The sequence below is a fragment of the Pipistrellus hanaki genome, assembly GCF_964339955.1.
Source record: "Pipistrellus hanaki genome assembly, chromosome: 13".
Lineage (NCBI taxonomy): Eukaryota > Metazoa > Chordata > Mammalia > Chiroptera > Vespertilionidae > Pipistrellus > Pipistrellus hanaki.
The window spans coordinates 47,988,772-48,014,562 of NC_140515.1; the positions used below are offsets into that span (position 1 = coordinate 47,988,772).

At 39.7% G+C, this 25,791-nt stretch overlaps 1 protein-coding gene across 1 annotated transcript in view; it reads right to left on the bottom strand.

Annotated features, from left to right (window-relative positions):
- GADL1 (glutamate decarboxylase like 1) overlaps positions 1-25,482 on the bottom strand; it is a 104,714-nt gene extending 79,232 nt beyond the window's left edge. Inside the window, exons 1-8 of the mRNA XM_084902491.1 lie at positions 25,316-25,482; positions 20,175-20,301; positions 17,084-17,174; positions 13,603-13,709; positions 12,581-12,696; positions 7,190-7,269; positions 7,010-7,064; positions 1,562-1,678 (exon numbers count right to left, since the gene is read on the bottom strand). Of these exons, the coding sequence (XP_084758617.1) occupies positions 1,562-1,678; positions 7,010-7,064; positions 7,190-7,269; positions 12,581-12,696; positions 13,603-13,709; positions 17,084-17,174; positions 20,175-20,301; positions 25,316-25,468 (846 nt within the window). The 5' untranslated portion in view covers positions 25,469-25,482. The remainder of the gene's footprint in view (positions 1-1,561; positions 1,679-7,009; positions 7,065-7,189; positions 7,270-12,580; positions 12,697-13,602; positions 13,710-17,083; positions 17,175-20,174; positions 20,302-25,315) is intronic.
- Between the last annotated feature and the right edge of the window lie 309 nt (positions 25,483-25,791).

Genomic DNA, 25,791 nt, shown 5'->3' on the forward strand with positions numbered 1-25,791 from the left:
GGTTTTTATTCATACTTACAAATCACAGTTCTCTCTTAGTGCCATAAATCTCTTAATATCATTTCCAATTTAGAAACTGCTATAGTTACTGTTTTATATAAACTATATAATCCATATTTGATGTTTTTTTATGAGAGTAGAATTTTCAAGTATACATGCTAATGTATTTTTCCTCTCCTTTCCACAGTTACAGAAGTACTTACTTCATATTATCTTTTAGGACACAATGTATTATTATGCTTCTAAGTCTATAAAAATCAATAGGATGTAAGTTGAAATGTAAACAGATATAAGTATTATAATTCCACTTCAAGAAGTCACAAATAACCTACCTGAAATATTGCCATTGGCATGCTAATAGAGCCTATAACTCTAGTGGGATTATGTTACTGCTGCCTTTACCATACATTAGCATGCATCTAATGAAAGCCTTGAGTTGCTGAAAAAATCTCTCCCCATCATATCCTAGATGCTTTACTTTGAAAGCATAAAACCATCAAAAGTATAAAATTCTGGGTAGGTATAGGCTCCCAATGATCAGCTACCTTCCTTTCAGCAAGTCAAAAATATTGTTCTTTCTTTTTTTCTGATAAGAAGGCTATGAGCCACTCGTTTACCTCAGGAAAGCTCCCTACCGTTTCATTAGCATGTTCCAGTACCTTCTATTGGGATGAATCAAAGTAAATAATACCCAATCTCTCTCTCCCTCTCCCTCTCCCTCTTCTTCTCCCTCTCCCTCTCCCTCTCCCTCTCCCTCTCCCTCTCCTTCTCCCTCTCTCTCCCTCCCTCCCTTTCTCCCTTTCTCTCTCTCTCTTTCTCAAAGAAAACACTCAAGCATTTATAACTGCCTGAATGCAACCCTTTAACTTTAGATAAGTATAATTTTAAGAATGACCTTTAATTAAGGAAAAAATATTATAACTCCAAGACTTACAAACTTAATTAGAAAAAAAGACCAATCCTTTAAGTGAAAAAGCCATGAAAAAGCTATGAAAAATGTAAAGTTATCCCAGTCCCTCTCAAATAATTATCTATAACAGATCTAGATGAAACCTACTTTAATTAGAGCATGAAATTATGTAGTGCAGCTTGTTACATTTTCTGGCTGATTGGTATCACATAATTTTAAAACTAGAAGATCCTTTACAGACTACACCAGCCATTTCCCTCTTCACAAATGAAGACGCCACAGCCCAGGGGGCTGAGGTCATGATGACAAAAGAGGCCAATTCCAATCCAAAGTCTCTTGACTGGATCGTCCAGAGTGGGTCCCCTCACCATGCTGCCTCGATGACAGTAAGATTCAAAGGACCAAAGAAACGGGTTCATGAGAGAAGAAGAAATGAAATAGAATCCAGACAACCGAAACAAATTTCACATCAAGTCTTAGCCTATCCTTCTTTATACCTTAGGGAAAAAAGACCTATTTCCTCCAGTTAGAAATGTAAATAGAAGTAGTTGGGGGATCTCACATCTGGTTCCTGAGAAAATGACAGATTTCCCACCAAAGCTGCAAAAGGACTAGAGAGCTAAGCAGATGTGCACATACAGATGAACTTACGTCCACGTGGAGCCAGAGGCCATGCCTCTCGCAGACATCAGCTATTTCATCCAGCGGATCAAAGGCACCTAACACCGTGGTACCCGAGGTGGCACAGACAAGGAACGGTGCTGCTCCCTGTGAAAAGGACCCACACGTGAGAGCTGTCACCATCACCTCTGAGTTTATCCCGTACAAGGTTGGTACATTATAAAGGTCCTAATATATCCAGAAACGCATTTGATTCTTGGAGATGATCACCGATTCAGTGACTGTTTCTAAGCTTTTTCACTATACAGTTTTGTATTATGAATAGGTTAAGGAAACAGAAAATGCTACAATAGTAGTCCTTTGTCCCAACTCAATATGTTTAGTTTCCTTTTCTTTTTATATCCTTTTCTGTTCATTGCTTTCCTACATGGAAAATAAATAATCTCATCCCCATTGGCACGCTGGCATTATGTAAGATTCCTCACTCCCTGGGGAGATTCATTGGGCCTCCAGAATGCCGATGTCATTACCCTTCTCCAAAATAAAAAGGGCTGTTTGGAAGACAAACAGTCAGCTCCAGGGACAGAGCCCGCAGGCCAGTGGGCTTGTCTCCTTGTGAAGTATGAGCAGTTACAAAACAGAGAGTATGCTCAGGTGCAAACTTGGCAAGGTAGCCTCACTGGGATCCACTCTCCAAAACAGGTGCTTCCACAGAGAAGTCTGTTAGAATGTGCTAGAAGAGAGAAGCTGCATAGCTTATATGGTGATTATTCCTCCTCATCTAGCTGATGGCTGCATCTTGCAGAGTGAACAGGTGCTCGAAGGAAATGGAGAGAAAGGGAGGATGTGGGACTCATGTAGAGATGAGTGGTAATTCCAGCCAAGCTAGTCAGCACCTTGGCCCCATAAGGGAGTTCATGACAACTAGGTAAAGGATAAATAGCCCGTGAGGCTGTTTCTCATAGATCATCCCAGTATGTCAGCAGAGATATGTTACTGGCTGTGGAAGTGCCTTAGAGGGAGGGGGGACGGGGAGAGGAAGGAAGTAGAAACCTACTATTTTAGCTGTGACAAGAACATTTATTGTCCATTGAGTTCATTCTTAACTCCATTTTGGGTGGAATTATTTTTTCCTTAGTTTTATTTTCAAGCGCAGGTAGTTCTTACAAAATAAGTTTACATCCCATTTTATTGTTGGGGGTTCTTAACCAGACTCACTCCAATCTAACTGACCATTGACAGACATATCATTTCTCAATGGAAAGGAGGGCAGAGCAAGGGCACTTTGTCCACATCTCAAAATTTAGATGCGTAAGATCAAAGTGACAGTTCACAATGAACCCATTTGTGGTTTAGGCAGAAGGTTGTGACACTTGTAACCTAGTCCATCCACCCAAACTTCTCAGAGTGGTACCATGGGCTTTGAGAATTCCTCCCTGCACTCATCTACCAACAGATTATACCTTTATCATGGCAGAGAACTAAAGGAAATGGGACCAGGTTTATATCAATCATTAAAAGCAATAGAAAAAGTAATTTACTAAAACCATTTACGGTGTCTTTAATGGTTGAGCTTTGCCTCATAAACTATATGACATCCTGACAGTGGTGAGAAAACACCTATGCCAGCTATCATAGCGTTTTAATGACTTTTTCTCACCTTTTTTTTCTTTTTTTAATAATCTAGCTATAAATATCAGTCCCTGAAATTAAACTTTTGCCATCTGGATTTAACCTTCCAGATTTTTCCTTTCACACATCTCATGCGATTAATAAGAAAATTCAGTGGAAACAGAATTGATGGTGTGCTGACCATATCCTGTTTTCTCTAAGACATTTTGTCATCTTAAAAGTGATATGCAAAAATACTCCCAATTATTCAGTGGTTACGCTATTTTATCTCTTCATAAGCACTTCAGAGCCTAGGATGCCTCTGTGGTTTTCATCCTCGAGCAAAGGTCACTGCTCAACAGATTTGTAATGGATTGTGGCTGGCCAGGGAATTGAAGCCCAACAGAAAAGAAGTGGATGCACAATTTCCTACAACTGAAACAATCCGAGTTAAAAGCTGGAAACAGAACGACTAGGTGTGACGCTATTGAGAAAAATAACCTAGTCATAGGGTATTATTATCTCAGAATGGATGGGAGGTTTGCCCTTGGTGGACCCAGGCCCCAGTTATAGCTGACTTGAAGAAAAACAGAGGAGACATACTGACTCTCACCCCATTGCCCTACTTTAAAATGTGCTGAAAGCAATTTTTACTTTTGAGAAACTTCCCTTTTCAGGTTCTCACCTTAAGATTAGGTCAGTTTCACGCACTTTAATTATTAAAGCAAAGCAAAATTTACACAGTGAAAATAATAATGATTGCAGTGGGATAAAACCCATCGAATATACTAGAAAATGAGTTCTTAATGATACTTAATGATTTGACTATCGTAGGGGATGCTAGGCAACTAACTCACTATTCTGAAAATTAGCAAATAATGAGAAAGAAGAAAACGTGGATCCTGCTTTGTCTGTGAAAACTGTTTCCTTAGGGAAACCAAATAGAAATGAAGGAACATTTTCCCTTATAGTAGTGTGCCTGCCAATAAGTGGAGGAGAAACGAGAGAATAAATTAGAACATCAGCTACTGAAACAATGGGTCTAGACAAGGATCATCAATGGCAGGAAATCCATGAGGTGAGAGGTGGCTACAGAGCACTCTAACAGGTGGGCTGATAATACCGGAACCCACCAATCAATGTTACTACAGAAAGAGACTAGAGATGCCTCTTCATGGAAGAACAAAATTAACCCATGAATAATTCCCGGCAACATTTTCAATCTGAATCTCACTGAGTCTCAAGATCTAACTGTCAAATTACAAGAAATATAGAGAACAGATGGGTGGTGCAGAGGAGGGGAAGCACTAAGAGTCTCAAATGTGTGATGCAGTCTATAAAATTCATAATGTAGAAAACTACCACACTAACATATGTAGTTTCTTCAACAGATCAATTGTAAGAGGAAAAAAAAAAAAAAAGGAGGGTGGGGATCTAGAAGAGATTTATAGCCTAGAAGAGATTTATATGATGAATCAATCAAATGCAACACATTGGCCTTTTATGAATCCTTATTGAAACAAACTATTTTAAAAAGAAAATAGGAGAAATTTTATGATAGAATGGATATTTGATGATATTAAGAAATTATTATTCCTTGTAATGATATTACTTTTTTTCTTTTTTAAATAATTGATTTCAGAGAGGAAGGAAGAGGGAGTGAGATATAGAAACATCAACGATGAAAAAGAATCATTGATTGGCTGCTTCCTGCACATCCCCCTCTGGGGATCAAGCCCATAACCTGCGCATGTGCCTTTGACCAGAAACGAACCCAGGACCCTTCAGTTCTATCCACTGAGCCAAATCACCCAGGGCTGGCATTAGTTTTTTGTTTTTGTTTGTTTGTTTGTTTTGTTTTTTTGTTTTTTTAAGAGGACATATCTTTTATAGATATACTGAAATGTTTATAGAGCAAATAATATGATGTGTGGGATTTGCTTCAAACTAATCACGTGTGATGGGAGAGAATTTGGTATAGATAACACAGAATGGAGCATGAGCTAATGATTATTGAAACTGAATAATGGGTATATGCATGCTCATTATGTTAGTTTTGTATTTATTTATTTGAAATTTTCCATAAAAAGTTTAAAATTCAAAGAAGATAGGACAAAAGGAAAGAAAGGAGTGGAGGGGTTAGGGAAGGAGGGAGGGAGTCAGAAAAGGAGGCGGGGAGGGAGGGAAGAAAGACAAAGAAAGAGAGAGAGAGAGAGAGAGAGAGAGAGAGAGAGAGAGAGAGAGAGAGAGAGAAAATGAATGAATGAATCATATAAACCATACAAAATGCACAATCAATATTCCCTACCAATAAGCATTAATGACATTATGAAATTTCACTTTGATAGTAATTTCTGTAGAAAAAGATAAAACTAGTATCTGATGGCTATAGTTCACAGATGAACAAGGTGGTTGTAATCTAGAATTTTACCCAAGGGGCAAAAAAATCTGATCATCTCTACCACAGGACAACTTCAAGTCCACCTGCCATTGGAATGTTTAAAAAAAAAATAAAGATAACTGTAGATCTAAGGACATACCCTAAGCTAATACAGAAACAGAAAAGGCAAAATTTTTAAGTACAGAATTTTAAACCAAATATAATAATCTAGCATGCTCTGGATAATGTGGTTTTTTTATTTAAACTTTTTTAAAAATATAAAGAGTAAAATAACAGAAATATAATTTCAAAATTAAAAAAAAAATTAAATTTTTTCTTAGAGTGTGAAATCCTGTGAGGGAGAGATACATCTCAGGTCAGAGGCTGGGCTTTTCATTATTCAGCAGTCACACCTGACTTCATTGCTACCTACTGGAAAGTTACAGGAGAACAGTCTGTAGCTCCTTTCACAATGAGGACTCTGCTGGGATTGGGAGGGAAGCAGTGAAAAAGTAGGTGCACTTAAGCCAGCAGGTCCAAGAAGCAAGATGGCTGGCACCAAGACAGCAACATACCTCAAAAGCAGGTGTCAAGGCCAGCCCTACCTAGAGTATCACAGATGAGTATGGTCATGCATTGCTTTCCCTAGTGACAGACATGTCAGCTTTAATACATCCTGGCAGCTGAGAGAGAACATTCTTCCAGAGCTGAAATATCAGACCCAGACTCGATATAGGATGGACTTTGGGTGGAAGCAATCTGGGAGGATAGGTTGATCAGGAAAGTCAGGAATCATTCTGAATGCAACAAAGACCATTGGTTTGGGCTGCAGAATTCTCAGAGCCAGGAGTTTTGTAGGAGAGTGGTTGTGGAGGTTCTGCTGGAGGGGCTGGGTTCACTATTTTTTAATGGTAATCTTTACCCAGAGGATGTTTTTTTCATTGATTTTTAAAGGGAGTAGAAGGGAGGGAGTGGGAAAAAGGGTGAGGAAATGAGGGAGGGAGGAAAAGGGAGAGGGGGAGAGAGAAAAAAAACACTGAAGTGAGAGAGATATCCATTGATTGCCCTCCCGCACCGTCTGGGGCCAGGGGTTGAATCTGCAATCCAGGTACGTTGTCTTGACCAGGAATCGAACTTGTAACCCTTCAGTGTGCAGGCCAATGCTCTAACCAGCCAGGCTGGGGTCCACCTTTTAAGGATAATTCTAGTCAAGAATCCTGAATGCGATGATGTCAAGGTTTTAATAGGTGCTGGCCACCTAGGATGAGAGCATCCAAGAAACTGCACAGAACATGAGCCACACACCTGGAAATGGAGCACCTGTTAATAAGTTACCGCATTTTAATTCTCCCACGCTCTCTCCTCTGTCCCCCGCCCACACCCCCAGAAATGGATCTGACTGCTTATATTCCCTCCTTGCAATCTCGCCCTATCACCCAGATACATGCATGCATTTTCTTTCCCTCTTTTTCTTTCTCCCCTCTCACCTGCTTTCTGGCTTGCCAGATTTGCTTCTCCAGTTCCTCAGGTATCATTTTACCTCTATGAGACACAGATTGGAGATGCCCAGTTATGTTTAGCAGTGAACACACATCAGTACAGCTTTTTTTTTTAAAGTAGGAATTTCCCCCTCCACCCACCAGGTTCCCGGATCCTGTCCCCATTACCTTCCATCTGTTTCCACGAAGCAGATGTTCTCTGTACCGATCCCAAGGAAGGAGGCTGCCTTCTTCATGGAGTAATGACACTGAATTAAAGGGGTAAAGGGAAGAAAGGGACATGAGTTCGTAGCATGAAAAAATGACTGCTTATTCTCTAAATGGGTGTAAGTTATATGGCTGAGCACAATCTTTAAAACATTACTGAATAAAAGAAAAAGAACGTAGTAATTTAATTGAACCCCTAAGTGCAGTGGTGGAGAACATGTTGGAGTCAGAGAAAATGCAATTTAATTACAAGTTTTCCCAGTTACAGCTATGGAAACTTAAGCAAATAATGTACACTCGCCAAGCCTCAATTTGCAAATCCGTAAAATGGGCATGTCAATGCCTACTCCATCTTTGTCATAGGATTCAATAGGTTAATATATATGTAAAGGGATTAGCACAGAGGCTGGCATATGGAACACACTTGGTGGCTGGAGGCTGTTTTCCATAACATTGAGAAAAGTTTCTCTGGATGCTACTAAGATTCAATGGCAAGAGAATCTAGTCCGCTGCTAACTCAAAACCCCCTAAGGAGTGAGCGAGACTCTGTCTCAGAAGTTATAATCCCAAATCACAGAAGAGTTTCATGATTTTCAACAGCAAACAATGGGTTCGACATACTGATTGGACACTTGACCAGTCTGGTTTAATATTCAATGTAAGGCTGAAGTTAGACAATACCGGAATGTGGCTAAAATCATAACAAAATTAATAATAATTTATAGACAGATTACTTTATGCTACCCTGGCATGAATGAGTCTAATGGCTCTGGAATTAGGTCTCATCTATTTCTTTTTTAAAAAAAAATATATTTTATTGGGTTTTTTTTTTACAGAGAGGAAGGGAGAGGGATAGAGAGCTAGAAACATCAATGAGAGAGAAACATGACCAGCTGCCTCCTGCACACCCCCCACCAGGAATGTGCCCGCAAGCAAGGTACATGCCCTTGACCAGATCGAACCTGGGACCTTTCAGTCCACAGGCCGATGCTCTATCCACTGAGCCAAACCAGTTTTGGCTCTATTTCTTATTGCAAACAGTAGAATATGCTTTAGATTATTGCACCTTTTCCGCCTACTACATGAAGCCCATCGATAATTAGCATTCAAATATTGGAGATGTCAGTCTTCATACATTAGTGTGGACAGATGGTCAATTAATTCTTTTTCATGCCAGAAAAAAATGAAGGTGCTAAGGGACATTATTGTACCCCCAAAACCTTAGTAATTTAATTTGTAGGTATGAATACATTACGAGTAGTCATGCCTTCACACTTATCTTGCTACATTCCCTCAAATGTGATAATTCTTTTTCTTCTTTTGTCAAGAGAGTTTTATTGGAAGCTCTTTAAAAAAAAACTTTATAAAAATAAATGCAGAGGCAACACCATCAGGAAAAATGAAACCACCCTAAATAATTAATTTCCAAATGTCAAACACAACCTGTCCAAAATGCCTGCAGGTTGCATTCATTTCAGGTGGTTACAAGAACATAATGCATATTGAGGAGCCATGACTTATATGAAAAGGTAATTAATTCTCTACTTGTTACATCAGCCCGCCATTGCTGAGGTGACAAAGGGAAGGCCAATTATTTCTCACAAGAGATCCAAGCTCTGGCAACCCAGCAGCTATTGATTTCATAGTGATATCTGCCTAATAGGGAAAACCACATTGTTTTGCCCTTAGAAATAGCAAGATATGCCCACCTAATAGATCTGCTAGATAAAACACTGGTTACCAGAATAACAATAGCCTGAGTGGAGCTATTTTTGGGTACCTCAGGGCTAAATATAGTCTGATGTCAATCTCAAATGCAGAGGGACAGATTAAACATGGTCTGCAACACTGAAGCCGGAGCATCTGAAAGCATCAGAAGAAGAAAGGAAAGAGGGCGATGCTTCAGACATGCTGAGCACTTTCAAGGAAAGGAAAACCTAGAAGGCTGAGCTCGGAAGCAAGAGCTGCATTTAGAAACAAGTGGTGGCCGCTCCCATCTCTGGCAGGAGAGAAGCAGGCTGTTCTAAGACCCAGTCCCCCTAGGTTTCATTCCTCTACAGGAGACGCAAAAATCTCAGCGGGTGTTCACTCCTGTAATGTTAAAACAGCCAGAGTCTCCATGAGAGACAGATGGCACTGAAGTTTTCCTTTTTGGTTCCAGCAAGGATTTTTTTCTGTGACCTTGGGTTTCTCAATGAACCACTGCTTCCCTTTCCAGATGGTGTTCTGGATGCTTGGACTCCTTCTAGCGCTGCCTAGTTTGATGCTCAAACTGGCTCTCGGTGGCAGCGGGGAGAGCAAGGTCCGTGAATGCTATAGGCCAGGGAAAAAAGGAAAGTAGGATGTCTCCAACAGCACACACTGGTTCAGTGCCCAGAGCCGGAGGCCAAGTGGACTGATCTGCTCTCTGCATGGCGTCCTCAGAGCGCCTGCTTGCTTATCCAACCCCCAAAGTCCCCTTCTCTCTGGTTCCTATTTAGCCTGGAAAGGCCACCTTGGATATGCTAACAGTCTACGGACCTCTGTCATGACCTTCCAGTTTTCCACCAACAGCTGAACCACAGTCAGAACTGGAAGTTTGCAAAAATGCCTCCAGTGGTAGGTACATGTATTCTGCATATGATGGGTCAAGGCAGAGATGCAGCAATTACCCTGGGTAATCTTGGGCAGCATTGAAACTGAGAAAGTCAGGCCACCTAACAAGCAATATGGGAAAATAACCACGGCCAACACCCAAAAGAAAACAAGGGAGCCCTATCAGGTCTGGCTCAGTGAATAGAGCACTGGCCTGAGCATTGAAGGGTCCCAGGTTCGATTCTGGTCAAGGGCATATGCCTCAGTTGCAGGCTTGGAGGCAGCTGATCAATGATTTTCTCATCACTGAGGTTTATTTTCTCTCTCTTCCTCTTCTTTCTTCTCTGAAATCAATAAAAACATGTGTTTTTTTAAAAAAGATAAAAGAAAATAGGGGAAGACAGCAAAAAGATTAACGTTGGGTTTAAGATCAATTAGGAAACATGACCTTCTCTACTTTTTTATTTTTAACCAAATGATAAACTGATTTGTTGTAATAAATGGTGAAGGTGGTCATAAAATATGAGTTAGTATAATGCAAACGCTATGAACCGAGTCTCATAGGCAGAACAGGGAAAGGAACAAGCTACAGAGCGGAGTCTGGATGGTTGGGGTGAGAATATATAGTCAAGGCTATACTGTGTTTGAAGTTATGGAATTTCTCTGTGGAATTCCCATTGTTACAAGTTTTAAATCACATGAAGAAGGCAAAAGGCAAAAGTCAAAGCACTGGGCTGGTAGCAGAGGCCCTATTTAATGAGTTTTCCTAGGCTCAAAAATAGGGACTCGAATGCAGGAGAGACTTTGATTCCTGATATACTAGGGTCCCTCAAACTGAGATATCAAAGGTGGGATCCCAGAGAGGAAAATTCTACTCCATAATAATCCCCAACAACCAAGTATTTCCCCCAGATGCCCACATCCCCACATATTCTTCTCTTGCTATAGAAACAATGTCTTGTGAAGAAGGGCCTTGGGGTGGCTGAGTAAAGAATCTCACACTAGGTGATTCCTCCCAGGTGCCTCCCAACACCCAAGGCCCACTTCACACTTGGCGCTGAACTGACCGGAGCAAAGGGCAGACAGGACAGGAAGAAAACGTGGGAATGGCCAGGTTTCCTTTCACTGTGGACCTCTTTGTACAATCTGTCCTTTGCGATAATAAAGTCGCTTTTGCTCTTGAAGGAAAAGAACAGATACAGGAAAACCCAGCTGGAAATAACAGGGAATTTTCAGATTCTGCCAGCCTCGAGTATTGCATAGGAGACCGAGGGTAATTGCAAAAGGTACAGAAGCTACACTCTCCTGCCAGGGGTGTGGGGAAAAAGCAGCTTTGGATGGGCAGAGGCACCAGTGGAATCACACAAAAACAGAAAAGAAAAATAATAGGGTCTTCCAGATAAGATGGCACGTACACGATGCCATCTATTCTAACCACATAATTAGAGTTGGATCATTCTCTTCCCACTAATGATCAGAGCAATCATTTTTTCTATCTTTTATGTGCCAAATGCTACTTTTCATGCATTAACTTGTTCAATCTTTGCAACAACCCACTAACCAGTGACCATTAAGCTCCTAGGTTGGTCATTGGCCAGCCATGTGGCTGTTGGGTTGTTTTAATGGCCCAAATTGTTTACTGCGCCTGTGTCTATGCCCTTTCCCAGATGGTTTTGCAGCAAATATCTTTAAGAAGTAGACTATTTCCTCACTTCTTGTATCTGGGTTTCTAGACATGATTTAGTTAGCCAAAAAAATGAGGGAGAGACATGACAAGGTGTCAGTTCTGAACTCAAGAATCCCAGAATGCTTCCATGCAGTTGTGTTCCTGGTACCACTGCCACAAGAACACACCTGGACTAGCCTGCTGGAGGGTGAGAGACAATGAAGCCGAGAGGAGTCACTAGAGTTATCCCAGCCAAACTGCTCCTAGGTCGATCATTGGCCAACCAACCCCCAGACAGGTAAGGGAACCCAGCAAGAGTAGCTGAACTGCCCAGCTATCCCAAGACTTGTAAACAATAACGTGTATACTTCTATGCAACTGGGTTTGGGAATAATTTGATTAGATACAAGAGCTAACTGATAGGCTCATTTTTGCAAATTTGGAAACTAAGGCATAGAGTTGTTAATCAACTTACCCAAGGTCACTCAGATAGTAAGTAGTAGAGATAAGAAATGAACTCAGGCAGCCTAGTTCAAAGCCAATGCACCTATCCACCATCAGAGGCCCTACTTAAGTGGAGAGTAAATGAAATAGGGGATTGTGGCAACACGCAGGGATTGTGTGTGTGTGTGTGTGTGTGTGTGTGTGTGTGTGCGAGCACAAAAGAGAGAGACAGAGACAGAGAGAGGTTCATTTTTACTCAATATATCCCTTTCTTCTTGAAAAGTCCTTGTGTTAGTCATTCAAAGCAATCAATTTTAAAAAGAAATGTGAGTAGATGACATAGCTGAGATCAGTATCAACCATCTAACGTCTAATAAATGAGCTACTCAAAGAAGAGATTCGCAGAGATAGCATGTTCAAATGAAACATTCTCTTTTTCTAAAGAAAATATTACAGACTATAAATTTTAAGTAAAGGTGATGTACAAAATTGGGTGGCCAATATCAAACCCATCAGAATTTCTTTAGGAATGAAATACGATGTTACACTTAGGCATATTAGTTACACAGAGAGGATAAAAGTGCATCAGGAGTCCGTAGACAAACAAGTCCTCTTAAATAATGCATTCTCAGAAAATCTGTATCTGATACCCAAAATAATTTTTTTACCTCGGCAGATGTGAAAAGGATTAATCTTGGCAACCCAGACAGTCCCTTTTCCTTGATTTCAGGACAATATTTGTATCGAGCTAAATTCATGGCATACATATTGGACACTGAGCCACCTGCAAAAACAAAATTGCAATGGCATATTTATAGCATGAAGTTATAGCTCCCTAAGTGCTGACTTCAGTGGAAAGCATAAATGGCTATGACTGCTCTGGTCTAATGACAAATCACTGGGAAACTCATTTAAACACCATCCCACCCACTCCATTACTCTTCTACACTTCCCAGTCTCTAATTCCTGCAGTTTCTAATCTCAACAAAGTGAGAAGTTTTGGTCTATTCTCTCATTCCAGAATTTTTCCAAACTAAAGGTTTCAATCTATGAGTTCTGTATCTAACTCTCTGTAGTTAATAATATTCTTTCTGGCTGTCATGGGATCAATAAAATGACAATACATGCCCATCTCAGCTTCCAAACAAACAAAAAAAAAGGATTGTAGGATAAATAAAATATGACTTAGGAACCTTCTCAGGAAAAATTGATTTAAAAACCTAATAATCTTATGATAGCCCTTCCAAAAAACAGGTAAATTCATTTGTGTTAGATGTGAATCTTAAATTGTAGATATCTCATTTGTTTAGCATTTATTGTCATTTATTTTTATGTAAAACTAGAGGCCCGTTGCATGCAATTCGTGCAAGAGTAGGCCTTCCTTCCCCCAGCTGCCGGTACCAGTTTCCCTCTGGTACCTGGGACCCCAGTTTCCCTTGCAGCCCCTGCTTTGTCCGGAAGGTCGCCCAGAAAGATGTCCGGTCTAATTATTATAGCATGTTACCCTTTTATTGTTATGAATGTTATTGCTCTGGAGAAAGGCACAAGCTAGGGTCTCCCTAAGTGGCATTATTAATATCCCACTTTTCATGATGTGTGAATCGGCAAGGAGTTGTTCTTCATATACCACATTCATCTATTTTCAGATGCTTCTAATGGAAGGGAGATGGCAATAACTAATTGTACTTACCTGGGTTAAATATTCCATCTCCTTCTTTCCAGCCAATAAATTCAATCATTTTCTTCAGAACCGCTTCTTCCACTAACAGAAACACTGGGGACACCTCATATGTATAACTAGATAGATATAAAAAATACTTCACTTCTATGACTAGAGTCAAACCATCCCTTTGGTGTCCCAAGCAATGCACAGAGTTTTATTAAACCAGGTAGCTGTTGAAGTGTAGATAGGTTCTTTGGAAATTTATTCATTGGATATAGAGAAGTATGCAGTCAGTGATAGTGCTGGTTGTGGTTAGATAATAGCTGGTGGCCTTAGGGATATGCTAGCTACTGCAGCAGTCTTAATTTACAGAAAAGCTTCCATTCCATTGGGAGAGATGAAGGCAGTGCATCCTGATTCTTTGCATTAGTCATGAGCAGTGGCCTTTTTACTCTTTGGATGATGCTTTGGATGCTGGCTGGCTAACGGAAAAACCATTGTCATGGTAACTGGGTTTTATTAGGTTATCACTGTGAGTGCCCTAGCAGGCAGCTCTAGATATTCTACATGGAAATGACCCATTCTGGATGACAGCTTCCTCTGCCACACTCCTGTGTTTGTACAAATGAGAAGTGCTCTATGGGACATCTCTCATGATGGGATTTTACGGCGAAGCACTACCCAGATGCCCTGCCATGAAGAATCTGTTGCTTCGGGCTGGAGGGCTGGAGTTGGAGAGCACTGCGAAGTTAGCTTCTGTAGGAATTTCCTCAGAGTAAGTGAGCCACCTTCCCTGAAGTTAAACCCTTCCCTGTGGTGGTCTACACCTGACGACTGATCTAGCTCGAGGCATAAAGGCCTGGCCATGTAGGCTCAACTCTAGACCAATTTGAGAGCCACTGTAGCTCCAGAGATCTCCATGGGGTCAGCCTCTTGTCATTGTGCCTGCATGGCAGCTTAACTCCTATCTCTGCCCACTGAGCTTCCTTCCCTCAGTGTCACCCATGTTGATCCCACGAGTATTCCTTAATAAACATCTTGTTCCCTAAATCTCATGTAGAACAGCTTCCAGGGAACTGAACCTAAGACAGTAACCATTGCGCAATGTCTGAGTCTCTTCTTCTTCCAATTAACTTGAGAATGACTAAATATCTATAACCTCCTTCTCTAACAGTTAAGTGATGGCATTAAATTGTACCTGATTATATAAGCTAGGCAGACACATTCAGATTTATAGTCACTGAATTTAATGCGATTATTTTAACATCTGAAAGGGCAAACTTCGGGAGGAAGAAGAAAAAAAGATCTACTATGTATCACCTCCCGATGTTCCAAGCACTATACAAACATTCTAGGTTCTACTTATAAAACATGCTAGGATCCCAGTTTACACATATCAAAAATGTGGGGGGAAAGCACACATGTTTATGTGTACCTAAAATATAAGTGAAATAATTATCCACTTTTTTTGTAAGAAAAAATTAATACTAAATTAAATAGAAATTACAACTAATACTTTAAAACCTCTAAAAATTTCAGTTAAAAGAACTTAGCAAACACAATACACACAATTAAAGACTCACAGAATTGTGCAATTTTACTGTCTCTTCTGACTCACCTAACACTTTAACTCTTCTACCCATTGTAATCCATGGTCTTGCATTACTCTACCCAAGATTCTCTAACTGAAGTCGCCAGTGGCATACATGTTGCTAATCTAAGGGACATGTTTTAGTCTTTGTCTTAAATACTCAGCAACATGTGACTATAAACATTCTCCTCCAGGGTTTCCATGCTTCCTCACCTGATTTTCTCATTCTCTCTCTCCACTGCAGGCTGAACCTCCTTCTCCTAACTGTGCTCAACACCCAGTCCTAAGCCCTCCTCTCTCCTCACTCTATTCTCTGTCCCAAAGCCAGCACTTCTCCATCTCCTGAGTTGTTGTTTTTTCACTGTCTCCATCCTTCTCATTAAAATCTTTTATAAACACACCACAGAAATTCATATTTAATTGATCTGGTTTGGAATGCAAGCCTCAATTAAAAAAAAAAATAGTTCCCAGGTAGATTCTAATGAGCAGAAAGGATTGAGAATCACTGACTTAAGGAATCTCATCCTTGCCCAGTGTTTCAACTACCACGGTTTACCAATAACTCTTAAATTGATCCTTTTCATAGATATTAAAATTTTAGTTTCATGTATCTCTCTGCTTGGTGGTATGTACTCTTAGACATCTCAAAGTAATTATAAGCTCAAGTTCTCAATTGAAAATGAAATTCTTGCTCTTGCCTTTTTCACCATGTATTTGAAAATTGGTTCCCTCTTCTAATGCTCTCATCTCAATGAATGGCATGATTGTCAACCAAACTATGAAAGCCAGAAATCCAGGCATTATTCCATAAGCCTCTCTCATTGCCTCATTTCTATCATCCATTATGCAGGGTGTCCAAAAAAAGATGTATACACACTTTAACAGCTGACAGCTCAATTTTGAAAATGAAATGTATTTTAATAAATACTGCCTTTCTAATTATTCAAATTATGTATATACTTTTTGGGAGGACACTCTATATCAACCAGTTCTTTTTATTTTTTTCTTCTAAGCACATATTTTTGGTCTCTGTTCCTACTACTACCCAAGTCCAAGTTATTATCATCTCTCACCTGACTAAGGATAATGCCCTCTTACTTGATCCCCTCCAATCCCCTCTCCATTATTTTCATTAATATTTTCAATAAGCAAGTGGCACCTGATAATTTAGAAACCTTCACTGGTTTTCCATTGTACTTAGAATAATACATTAACATGGCTCCCTGGGTCCTATAGGTCTGGGCTCCTATCTGTATCTCCAATCTTATCTTCATTACAATCTCCCTAATTACCTCAGCTACACCCAGAGTGACCTTTCAGGTCATAGCATGTGTCATGCTGTCTCCTGCCACAGGGCCTTGGTATATGCTGTTCCTTCTGTTTAGAACTCATCCCTCCCATTTTCACCTTAATTTTTACTTACCCTTTATCTCTTAGCTATAACTTCCTCAGAGAAGACTTCCTAGAGCTCCCAACTAGAAAATATTGGCCCATTTATATTTATAGCATCATGCCCACTTTACATGAGAATTGAAATTTTAGATTAATTTGTGGTCACGTTTTGATTAATTGGCACGGAACATCTATATCTGACTAGATATTTTGTTTCATGAAGGCAGAGTCAAGGTTTGTTTTTACTCAAAGTTGTATCTCCAGTATTTAGCACAGACACAGCTTTTCATGCAAAATAAATTAAAAGATTGCTTGCTTCATTTTCTCATTTAAGTGGAGATAATGCCTGCTTTATCAAATCAAACAGCTCTCTGAATACTATGGTTGTCAGACTACTCCATTATTTATGATGGTATTGCACCAATAAAATCATTAACTAGAAATTTACAAAATAAAATTGTCATCTACTTAAAAAACATCTCTAATCCACATTTGGTAAAAAAATTCCATTATAATGATACTTACACACTTGGATTTAATGCTTCTGTCATAAATCGGGCCACCAAGGAGTAATAATCAAGTCCAGCGTACAACTGGTTGAAAAATCTTGGATGGTCTGTAAATTTAAACAAAGTATTTATCTACACAGCAATAAAAAAGAAAAATCTATCAATACTATATAGCAATAACAAATGAGTCTTTTAGACAATAAAAGCAGCTGGACACAAAAGAAGATATACTGCACAACTGCACTTATGTGATATTCAATATGAGGCCAAGTTGACCTATGGAGATAGAAATTAGAAATCTGGGTACTTTTGGGAAGGACATTTTAATTAGAAAGGAGCCTCCAGAGTGTTGAGAATTGTTTTTATCTCTATCTTGGTGATGGTTATTTACATACACATTTGTGCAAATTCATCAATATGAGAATTTAAGATCAATCCATTGTACTGAATGCAAATTACACCTCAATTTAAAAAAGAGCATTCAAAACTTAATCATTCACAAAGGAAACAAATGTTAAAGACCCATCCCAGGGGTCCTCAAACTTTTTAAAGTGGGGGCCAGATCACGGTCCCTCAGAGAGCTGGAGGGCCGGACTATATGAACTACTAATTCCTACTGTAACACCTCGGCTGCACTCACTGCCCAAAAAACCTGGCGGGCTGGATCAGACTCCTCTGCGGGCCGCATGTGGCCCGCGGGCCATAGTTTGAAGACCCCTGTCTAACCCTTTCTCCTGAGCAATGATACATTTCTGAGTAAATCCTGAACCCTCTTTTATGGCCTTTGGTTTGCCTGCTCTTTTCCTCTTTTCTTTCTACCACCCTGACCCAACCCCAAATCCTCAAGAATTGGGTTATTTGAACACTTTCTGTGCATGTATCAAATATCAAAACCTGCTACCTTTACCCTCTGAAAATATTGATATTAACTTCTCCAAATGTACGCGCACTTCTCTCACCAGCAGGCTGCGCTTTGGGCTTCTGGCAGTGGGTGGCCCTTTTTTTTTTTTTTTTTTTTTTTTTTTTTTTAAGACTGGACCACTTTTCATAATGCAACTGGCATTACATGGATGGAGTAAAACGTGACTCATTGTGCAGCTTGCATAAACTTTCTGATTCAACTTTTTTCAAAGGCAAGTTGCCTTTAAGACTCAAACAACTTCAGTTCCAACTTTCTATTTTTTCTACCCCAGGTATAAAAGGTTTCGTAAATGTCCTTGGCTTTACACAATGTGAATATTCACACCAAACACCAGGCTCATTGGTTTGGCATTCTCAATCATAGGATGCCCAGCCTGACCAAGAACAACAGTTGCAGGAGGTCTATTTCCAACGTTGAGGGTTTGGGAACCATTTCAGTTAGTGACCTCTTGTTACAACTTCCAGCATTTGGTCTTAGGTTATTTTTCCTCTTTCAACTAGGGGTTCAATGAAAAACAGAAATATTAAGAGAAAAGGTCTTTTTAAAATAAAACATGGAGCCAAAACCGGTTTGGCTCAGTGGATAGAGCGTCAGCCTGTGGTCTGAAGGGTCCTGGGTTCGATTCTGGTCAAGGACATGTACCTTGTTGGAGGGCACATCCCCAGTGGGGGGTGTGCAAGAGGCAGCAGATTGATGTTTCTCTCTCACTGATGTTTCTCTCTCATTGATGTTTCTGGCTCTCTATACCTCTCTGTAGAAAATCAATAAAAATATATTTAAAAAATAAATAAATAAATAATAAATAAATAAATAAATAAATAAATAAATAAATAAAATCAAACATGGAAAACGTCCTCTAATCAGGCAAAGGAAACCAGACACGGTTGCAAGTAATTTTAATAAGATTTGTTTTTGTTTGTTTTTTTTGGTTCTGTGTTAATTTATGATTGATTTCCATGGTAACGTTACGGAAAATATCTAGTAAGTTAAAAAATCCCTTGCATTAAATGCCTTCTATACTTCTGACATGCACTAGAATAATAAGATATGCATCTCTACTTTTGAAATGCTAAGTGGGTTTTTGATACATACACCAGACTTTCCCAAGGGAATATAAACCAATTATTTTTAGCCAGGATTTTATGATGTTCCTTCCACTACATTTAGTTCAGTGTCAGAATTCACACAGCATAATGTCTGCATAGTCTTAAGCACTAGATTACCTTTACATCACACTGAGAAATGCATATTTTGGAAAATTATTCTCCTACTTTAAGAATTTGTTCCCTAGGTATATATGAACAGTCAGTTGGAACAGTATTTAGCACAAAACTGGCATCATGTTACTGCATTTACAAAGATCACAGTTGTTAAGCATTGTTGAGAAACTATCACAACATAAACTCACCATGTATCAGATTCATTTTTTATACCTTCCTCAAGGTTTTTATTTCTTGTTCCTACTAGAGTTGATAAAATAATTTGGTAATTACCAATTGCCCAGAGTTAATAAGTATTTTCCAAATAAATCTATTCCTATTTATATTAAAGACAAATTCTTGAACCTTTTTTCTTTTTTTTTGCATATTCTAGGCCACTGAGATTTAAAATCCCTTACAAATTCTACAATCAAAGTATCATTTGCCAGTTTGGATCAACATAAGAAATGAGAAGCGGCAGTAATGGTATACGGTTTTAATTATAAGTGGGGTATGTGGATCACCAAGGAGTGGGTAATATTTACTTATGACCACCAGCACCAACAGTTTCGCTCTCATTTTATTTTTGGCCTTTACCACAAATCTGTAATAAGGGTTAAATGAACCATTTAAAAACTATCCGAACCATTTTTTTTAACATATTTTTATTGATTTTAGAAATGAAGGGAGGAGATACAAACATCAATGATGAGAGAGAATCATTGATCAGCTGCCTCCTGCACACTCTGTACTGGGGATAGAGCCCGCATCCTGGGCGTGTGCCATTGACCTGAATTGAAACCAGAACCCTCAGTCCACAGGTCTACACTCTGTCCACTGAGCAAAACCTGCTAGGGCAGAACAATTATGTTTTGATCCAGGTTTCTCATCCATAAACACTGTCATACTCAGTTTTATCATGAGGTAAATAAATCCTGAAGAACATGTACTTATTAGAGGTACTGATCAAGGAAGTAAATTCTTACTAGTTTTGACACTGTAGCGTATGACATCCCGGCAGAGTTCTAATAGCCTGTGGTGTGGCTCTCCTGTGTCTCTCATCTCCAAATCAAGAAGCTGTTTCAGTTGTTCAGGAGGCTGCCATTCACAAACCTGGAGGGTTAGCAATGGAACGGTTAATTGAGCACCCATGAGGCCAAGTATTGAATGAATATTAGAAGCATGAACTATAACCTTATGGAGCTTCCAGACAAGTGGGAGAGACTTACAGGGACTTACAGGTGCAATTACAGTGTAGCATGAGAAGAGCTCTCACAATAATGCAGAAATCATTAAACAAATGAGGGGGCCTCACTTTAGATTTGGAAGGTCAAAAATATCCTAAAACAGTGGTTGGCAAACTCATTAGTCAACAGAGCCAAATATCAACAGTACAACGATTGAAATTTCTCTTGAGAGCCAAACTTTTTAAACTTAAACTTCTTCTAATGCCACTTCTTCAAAACAGACTCGCCCAGGTCATGGTATTTTGTGGAAGAGCCACATGTGGCTCACAAGCCGCAGTTTGCAAACCATGGTCCTAGAGGAACCAAGCAAAGTTTAGGGATAGGGTAATGCAAGGGGCATTCTAGGTGGAAATAATAGAAATCACTAAAGCTGAAATACAAATAGAGGTGCCCAGGGCACATGGGAAGAATGAAATATGTTTAGTGTGGCTAGAAGAGGCAGTTTGAGGAAGGGAGAGGCAAGGTTGAAATAACAAATATTTGCTAACTAGTCTCTGTGCTTATATCCTTGCCTTATAGTCTACTAGCAATGTAGCATGGTCATTCCTCTGCTCACATATTCCAATGGGCCCCCATATTCTTCACTGTAAAACCAAGTCTGTACAATGACCTAAAAGAATCCTGTATAATCTGCTTCCCCTGGTAGGGTTCCCCTTCTAGTTGCATCTAGCACTACTTTCCTTCTGGCTGACTCTGCCCTGCCTACATGACCTCTTGCTGTTCTTCAGTGTACCAGGCATACTCCCATCAGGGACTCTGCATGTTTGTGCCCTCCACTTGGAATGCTCTTCCTCCCAATATCCCTACAGCTCATTTCCTCACTGCTTCCAGAGCTCTACCCAAATGCCACTTGCTCAATGACAGCAATTCTGATTCCCTTATTAAAAATCACAAGCTGCACATTACCCCATCTCTACCAAGCTCTCCTGACTTTTCTACTCGTCATTTTTCTATAGCACTTATCACCTCCCAATATTTATTGTGTCCTATATAATCTCCATGAAACCAGAGACATTGATCTGTTTGTTCACTGGTCCCAAGTAAATGAATCAGAGCCGGCCACCTAAGGGGATGCTCAATAAAGATGATGAATGAATAAGTAAACAAATGAAGAAATAAGCAAGACTCATATCATGATAGGCTTTATGTGGCATGAAGTGTGAACTTGGCACTAAAGAAGCCATTGGAATGTTTTGGATGGGGGAATTATATCATCATATTTGTGTTTTGGAAGATAGTTTTTGTTGCTATGTGGAGATTCCAAGTAAAATTGGAAATAAAGGTTACTGTAATAAATCAGGCAAAAAAAAGATGGCAGGCTGGATGAGGGTAGATACTATAAGAATGAAGTATTTCTAGAGATATTTGAAATGCTAAATCAATAGAACTTAGAAATCAATTTCACATTGAGGATGAGGGATAGGAATAACCAAGGATATTGAGGTCTCTAGCTTGCATGCATGGGTTGATGGTGTTGATAGGGAGAAGCATCTGGTATGGGTGGGGATGATGAGTTTGGAGAATAATTAGTCTAAGGATTCTCAAGACATCTGAAGGGGTGTAGCAGTTGGTCTGAATCTCCTGTGAAATATGAGGAAGAGAGGTTCAGGAATACACCATGATAATCTAACATGGTTAACACAGCTCAGAGAGAACCTATAGCCAAGAGGAAAAGGTGCAGGATCTCACTGAGTAATGCCAACACTGGGCAAAGGGAGAGGGGCTCATGTGTTAGGTGGGGTCATGCTGAAGAAGCAGGGAGAATCCTAGAAGAGTCTAATGCTATTAACACAAAGAAAAATAGAATATTCTGAAAAGAACATTGCCATCACTGTCAAATCCTAGTGAGAAGCCAAATTAGATAAAGACTGTGAAGTGCTCAGGGGTGTTATCAACAAGGAGGTGTTCTTGGCAAGAGCAATGTGACTTAGAGGTAGGAGTGGAGGCCAGATTGGTGTGAAGTGAGGGTGTAGGAGGTGAGGAGATGGAGGGAGGGATGGGTAGGGAGACAATTTTTTAAAAGTTTGGCTGTGGAGGGGAGGAGAGAGACAGGAGTTGTCAGGAAGTAAGGAGACTAAGTGGTGGGAGGTTGTGGGAAACAGGAGAAAATACCAAGTTGTCCAAGAGGTATGAAATTCACCCCCTGATGTTAGGACTACAACAGGCAGAGGTAAATCAAAAGTAACAGAAATAATAAGAAGAATTAACTAGTGATACACACAATAACATGGATGAATCTCAAATACATTTTGCTGAGGGAAAATAAGCATGACTCAAAAGGATACGTGTGATATGATTCTGGAAAAGATGAAAACTATAAGGACAAAAAAACAGAATAATCACTGAGGGGAGGATTTGACTATAGAGGAGCATGAGGAAATTTGGAGGGTGATAGAACAATTCTATACCTTGATTGTGGTGATTGTTCCAAGAAATTTTCAAAGCTCATAAAACAGTGCACCAAAGAGAGTAAAATTTTACTGAATGTAAATTATGACTTTTAAACAAACAAACAAACAAACAAGGCTAAGAAAGTGTGTTGGGTATTAAAAGTGATCATCTCATGAAATGTGGGGATGTATAAGCAGGGTACTTTATTTTAAAAAATTAAGTTAAATGTATTGGGGGGACATTAGTTATTAAATTATGTTTCAAGTATACATTTCTATGATACCTCATGTGTACATTGTGTTGTATACTCACCACCCAAAATCAGATCTTCTTCCATCACCATATATTTGACCTCTTTACCATTTAGTAACCCCTACCCCTGTCACCTTTTAATGGTACCTTGTTGGATCTCTAACAAAGAGGCTGTTGGTGGCATAAAAATTTCACTCCCTCCCTCAACCCCACATAGCTTTCTATCCACCTTCACATGGATAGTCTACACATCTGCTATATTGTGATTGACTTGTGTTTCCTTAATTGATAACTTAGGATCATCAGCCTACCCTTCTCATCTTATCTCCTATTAGTTCCCTATATGAACACTTTTTTTTTCTAGGAAAAATGATCCCCTTACTGTGTTAAATGCATCTTGTTCTTTTGCAACCCTCTTTCCATATTTAACTTCCTGCTTTCTTCAACACACAGAGGCTGACTTCTCTGCGCCCATCAAAATCTTACTTACCCTTCACATTCCACATGAATGACCGAAGTGCCCACCGCTCTGTGAAACCCCCAAAACCCCCCTCAGCCCCAGTCACAGAGCATTTATCACATTCTTATGGGATCCCCTTTTTTCTTTTCCAACAAAAACTTATTCTTCCAATTAGATTATAAATTCAGTTCAAAGCTGAGCCTTTCTCTTATTTTTCTTTATATTTCCCTGGGCTAACTATAATGCCTTACCCATAACTAACACTCAGTTAATATTTAATGACCGCATAAAGGCCAATTAAAAAAAAAAATCTTACCAGAGGAGCAGTGTGCTCCAAAGTAAAGCAGGTACAAAATATTTCACAAGTACAGATAAGACCATAAAATAGGCAATTCTTAAATATATAATTAGGAAATATTAGTGATTTTGCCTTGAACATAGCCATTCAGAGTTCACAATTCATTGAAATCTATTTTGGTATTAGTTTTCCCAAATGCATGTGATCAAAAATTCAGAATACATTCCGCTTTGCATGCAAAATGCTTTTTAAATGACTTTTATTTCAGACTAATAGAATTGGAATAAAAATCTCTCCATCTCTCCTATTTGTTGACCCATTTGTTGGTAACCCAATTCACACATAAATGGTGATCAATGAGAGAAAGGATAATTGGGGGATTTTATGAAACATATAGAGGAGTAAGTAGTTAAAGGCACAGACTCTGAAGACAGGCTGCCTGGGTTTCAGTGCCAGCTCTGATGCTTACTAGCATGTGATCTTAGGCAGAGTACTCAACCTCTTTGTATCTAATTTTTTTCCTGATTTCTAAAATGTAGTTACTAAACAGTACCTGCCTCTTAGGGGGTTTTAGGATTAAATGAACAAATACATATGGTGTGTATTTGTGCTTTGTGGCCTTATATACCTAAGTTATGGAGTCCAAGATAATCTCCCAGCAAATAATGACTGTTAAGAGTTAACCCTTCCATTCCTGGCTAGTGTGGCTCAGTGGTTGAGCATAGACATATGAACCAGGAGCGCATAGTTCGATCCTCCTTCAGAGCACATGCCAGGGTTGTGGGCTTGATCCTCGGCAGGGGGGCATGCAAAGAGGCAGCCAATTAATGATTCTCTCTCATCATTGATGTTTCTATCTCTCTCTCCTTCTCCCTTCCTCTCTGAAATCCATTATACATATATATAAACTAGAGGCCCAGTGCACAGATTCATGCACTGGTGGGGTTCCTTGGCCTGGCCTGTGGGGATCAGGCTGAAACTGGCTCTCCAACACCCCCCAAGGGGTCTCGGATTGTGAGAGGGTGCAAGCCAGGCTGAGGGACTTCACCAGTGAATGATCAGGGCTTGGGAGGGACTGCAGGAGGGCTCTAGGGTATGTCCAGCCCATCTCGCCCAGTCCCAATTGGCTGGACTCCAGCAGCAAGCTAACCTACCGGTTGGAGCATCTGCCCCCTGGTGGTCAGTGTGCATCATAGTGACTGGTTGAACAGCTGAACAGTCAGACACTTAGCATATTAGGCTTTTATTATATAGGATATATATTTTTTTGTTTTCTTAAAATGTTAACCCTTCCAGGAAAGCAGATATGGGGTGGGGAAGACAAATGCAACTGTAGTATCTGGGCAGCCCCTTGAAACAAAGATATAGAGGAAATTAAAATGTGCACTTCCCATTTCCCTTACATCTAGCCATCCAGATTTTGAGAGAAAAAGCATCTTTCCTCATTCCTGGGATTTCTTATAGATTCTTTTCTTTTACCTTCTCATTGACATCTGTTGCCTTTAAAACCACCTCTTCCATTATTAGCCTCCAGGCCTCTTCAACAAACTTTTCTCCTGCCTTTGCATCTGTGGTGGGACCATTCAGTATGACCCCGTCCACGAGAACAGCGCTCTTCTTAGTTGGAACCATCTCTTGTTGATCGGTTTCTCCTGGAAGCACACACAAAAAACACACTGAGTATGAGAGGTAATCTAAGTGGACCACAAAAAACACAGGGTAAAAAATGAGTCACCACTCCAGCTTCAAGTGGTGTGATTTACTGTATTTTAACACATTTGCAGCACTGAAGCTGGCAGGTTCTTATATTGGTGCTCAAGAGTGGAGTTGGGGAAAGAAACCTCTATGTTCCATTCCTGCAGCATCTTGTTCAGCATCAGAGAGTATGGATGAGCTCAAGTAATTTAGATTCAACCGATTTTTACCCACTCTTACAAACACCTTCAAGAGATCTT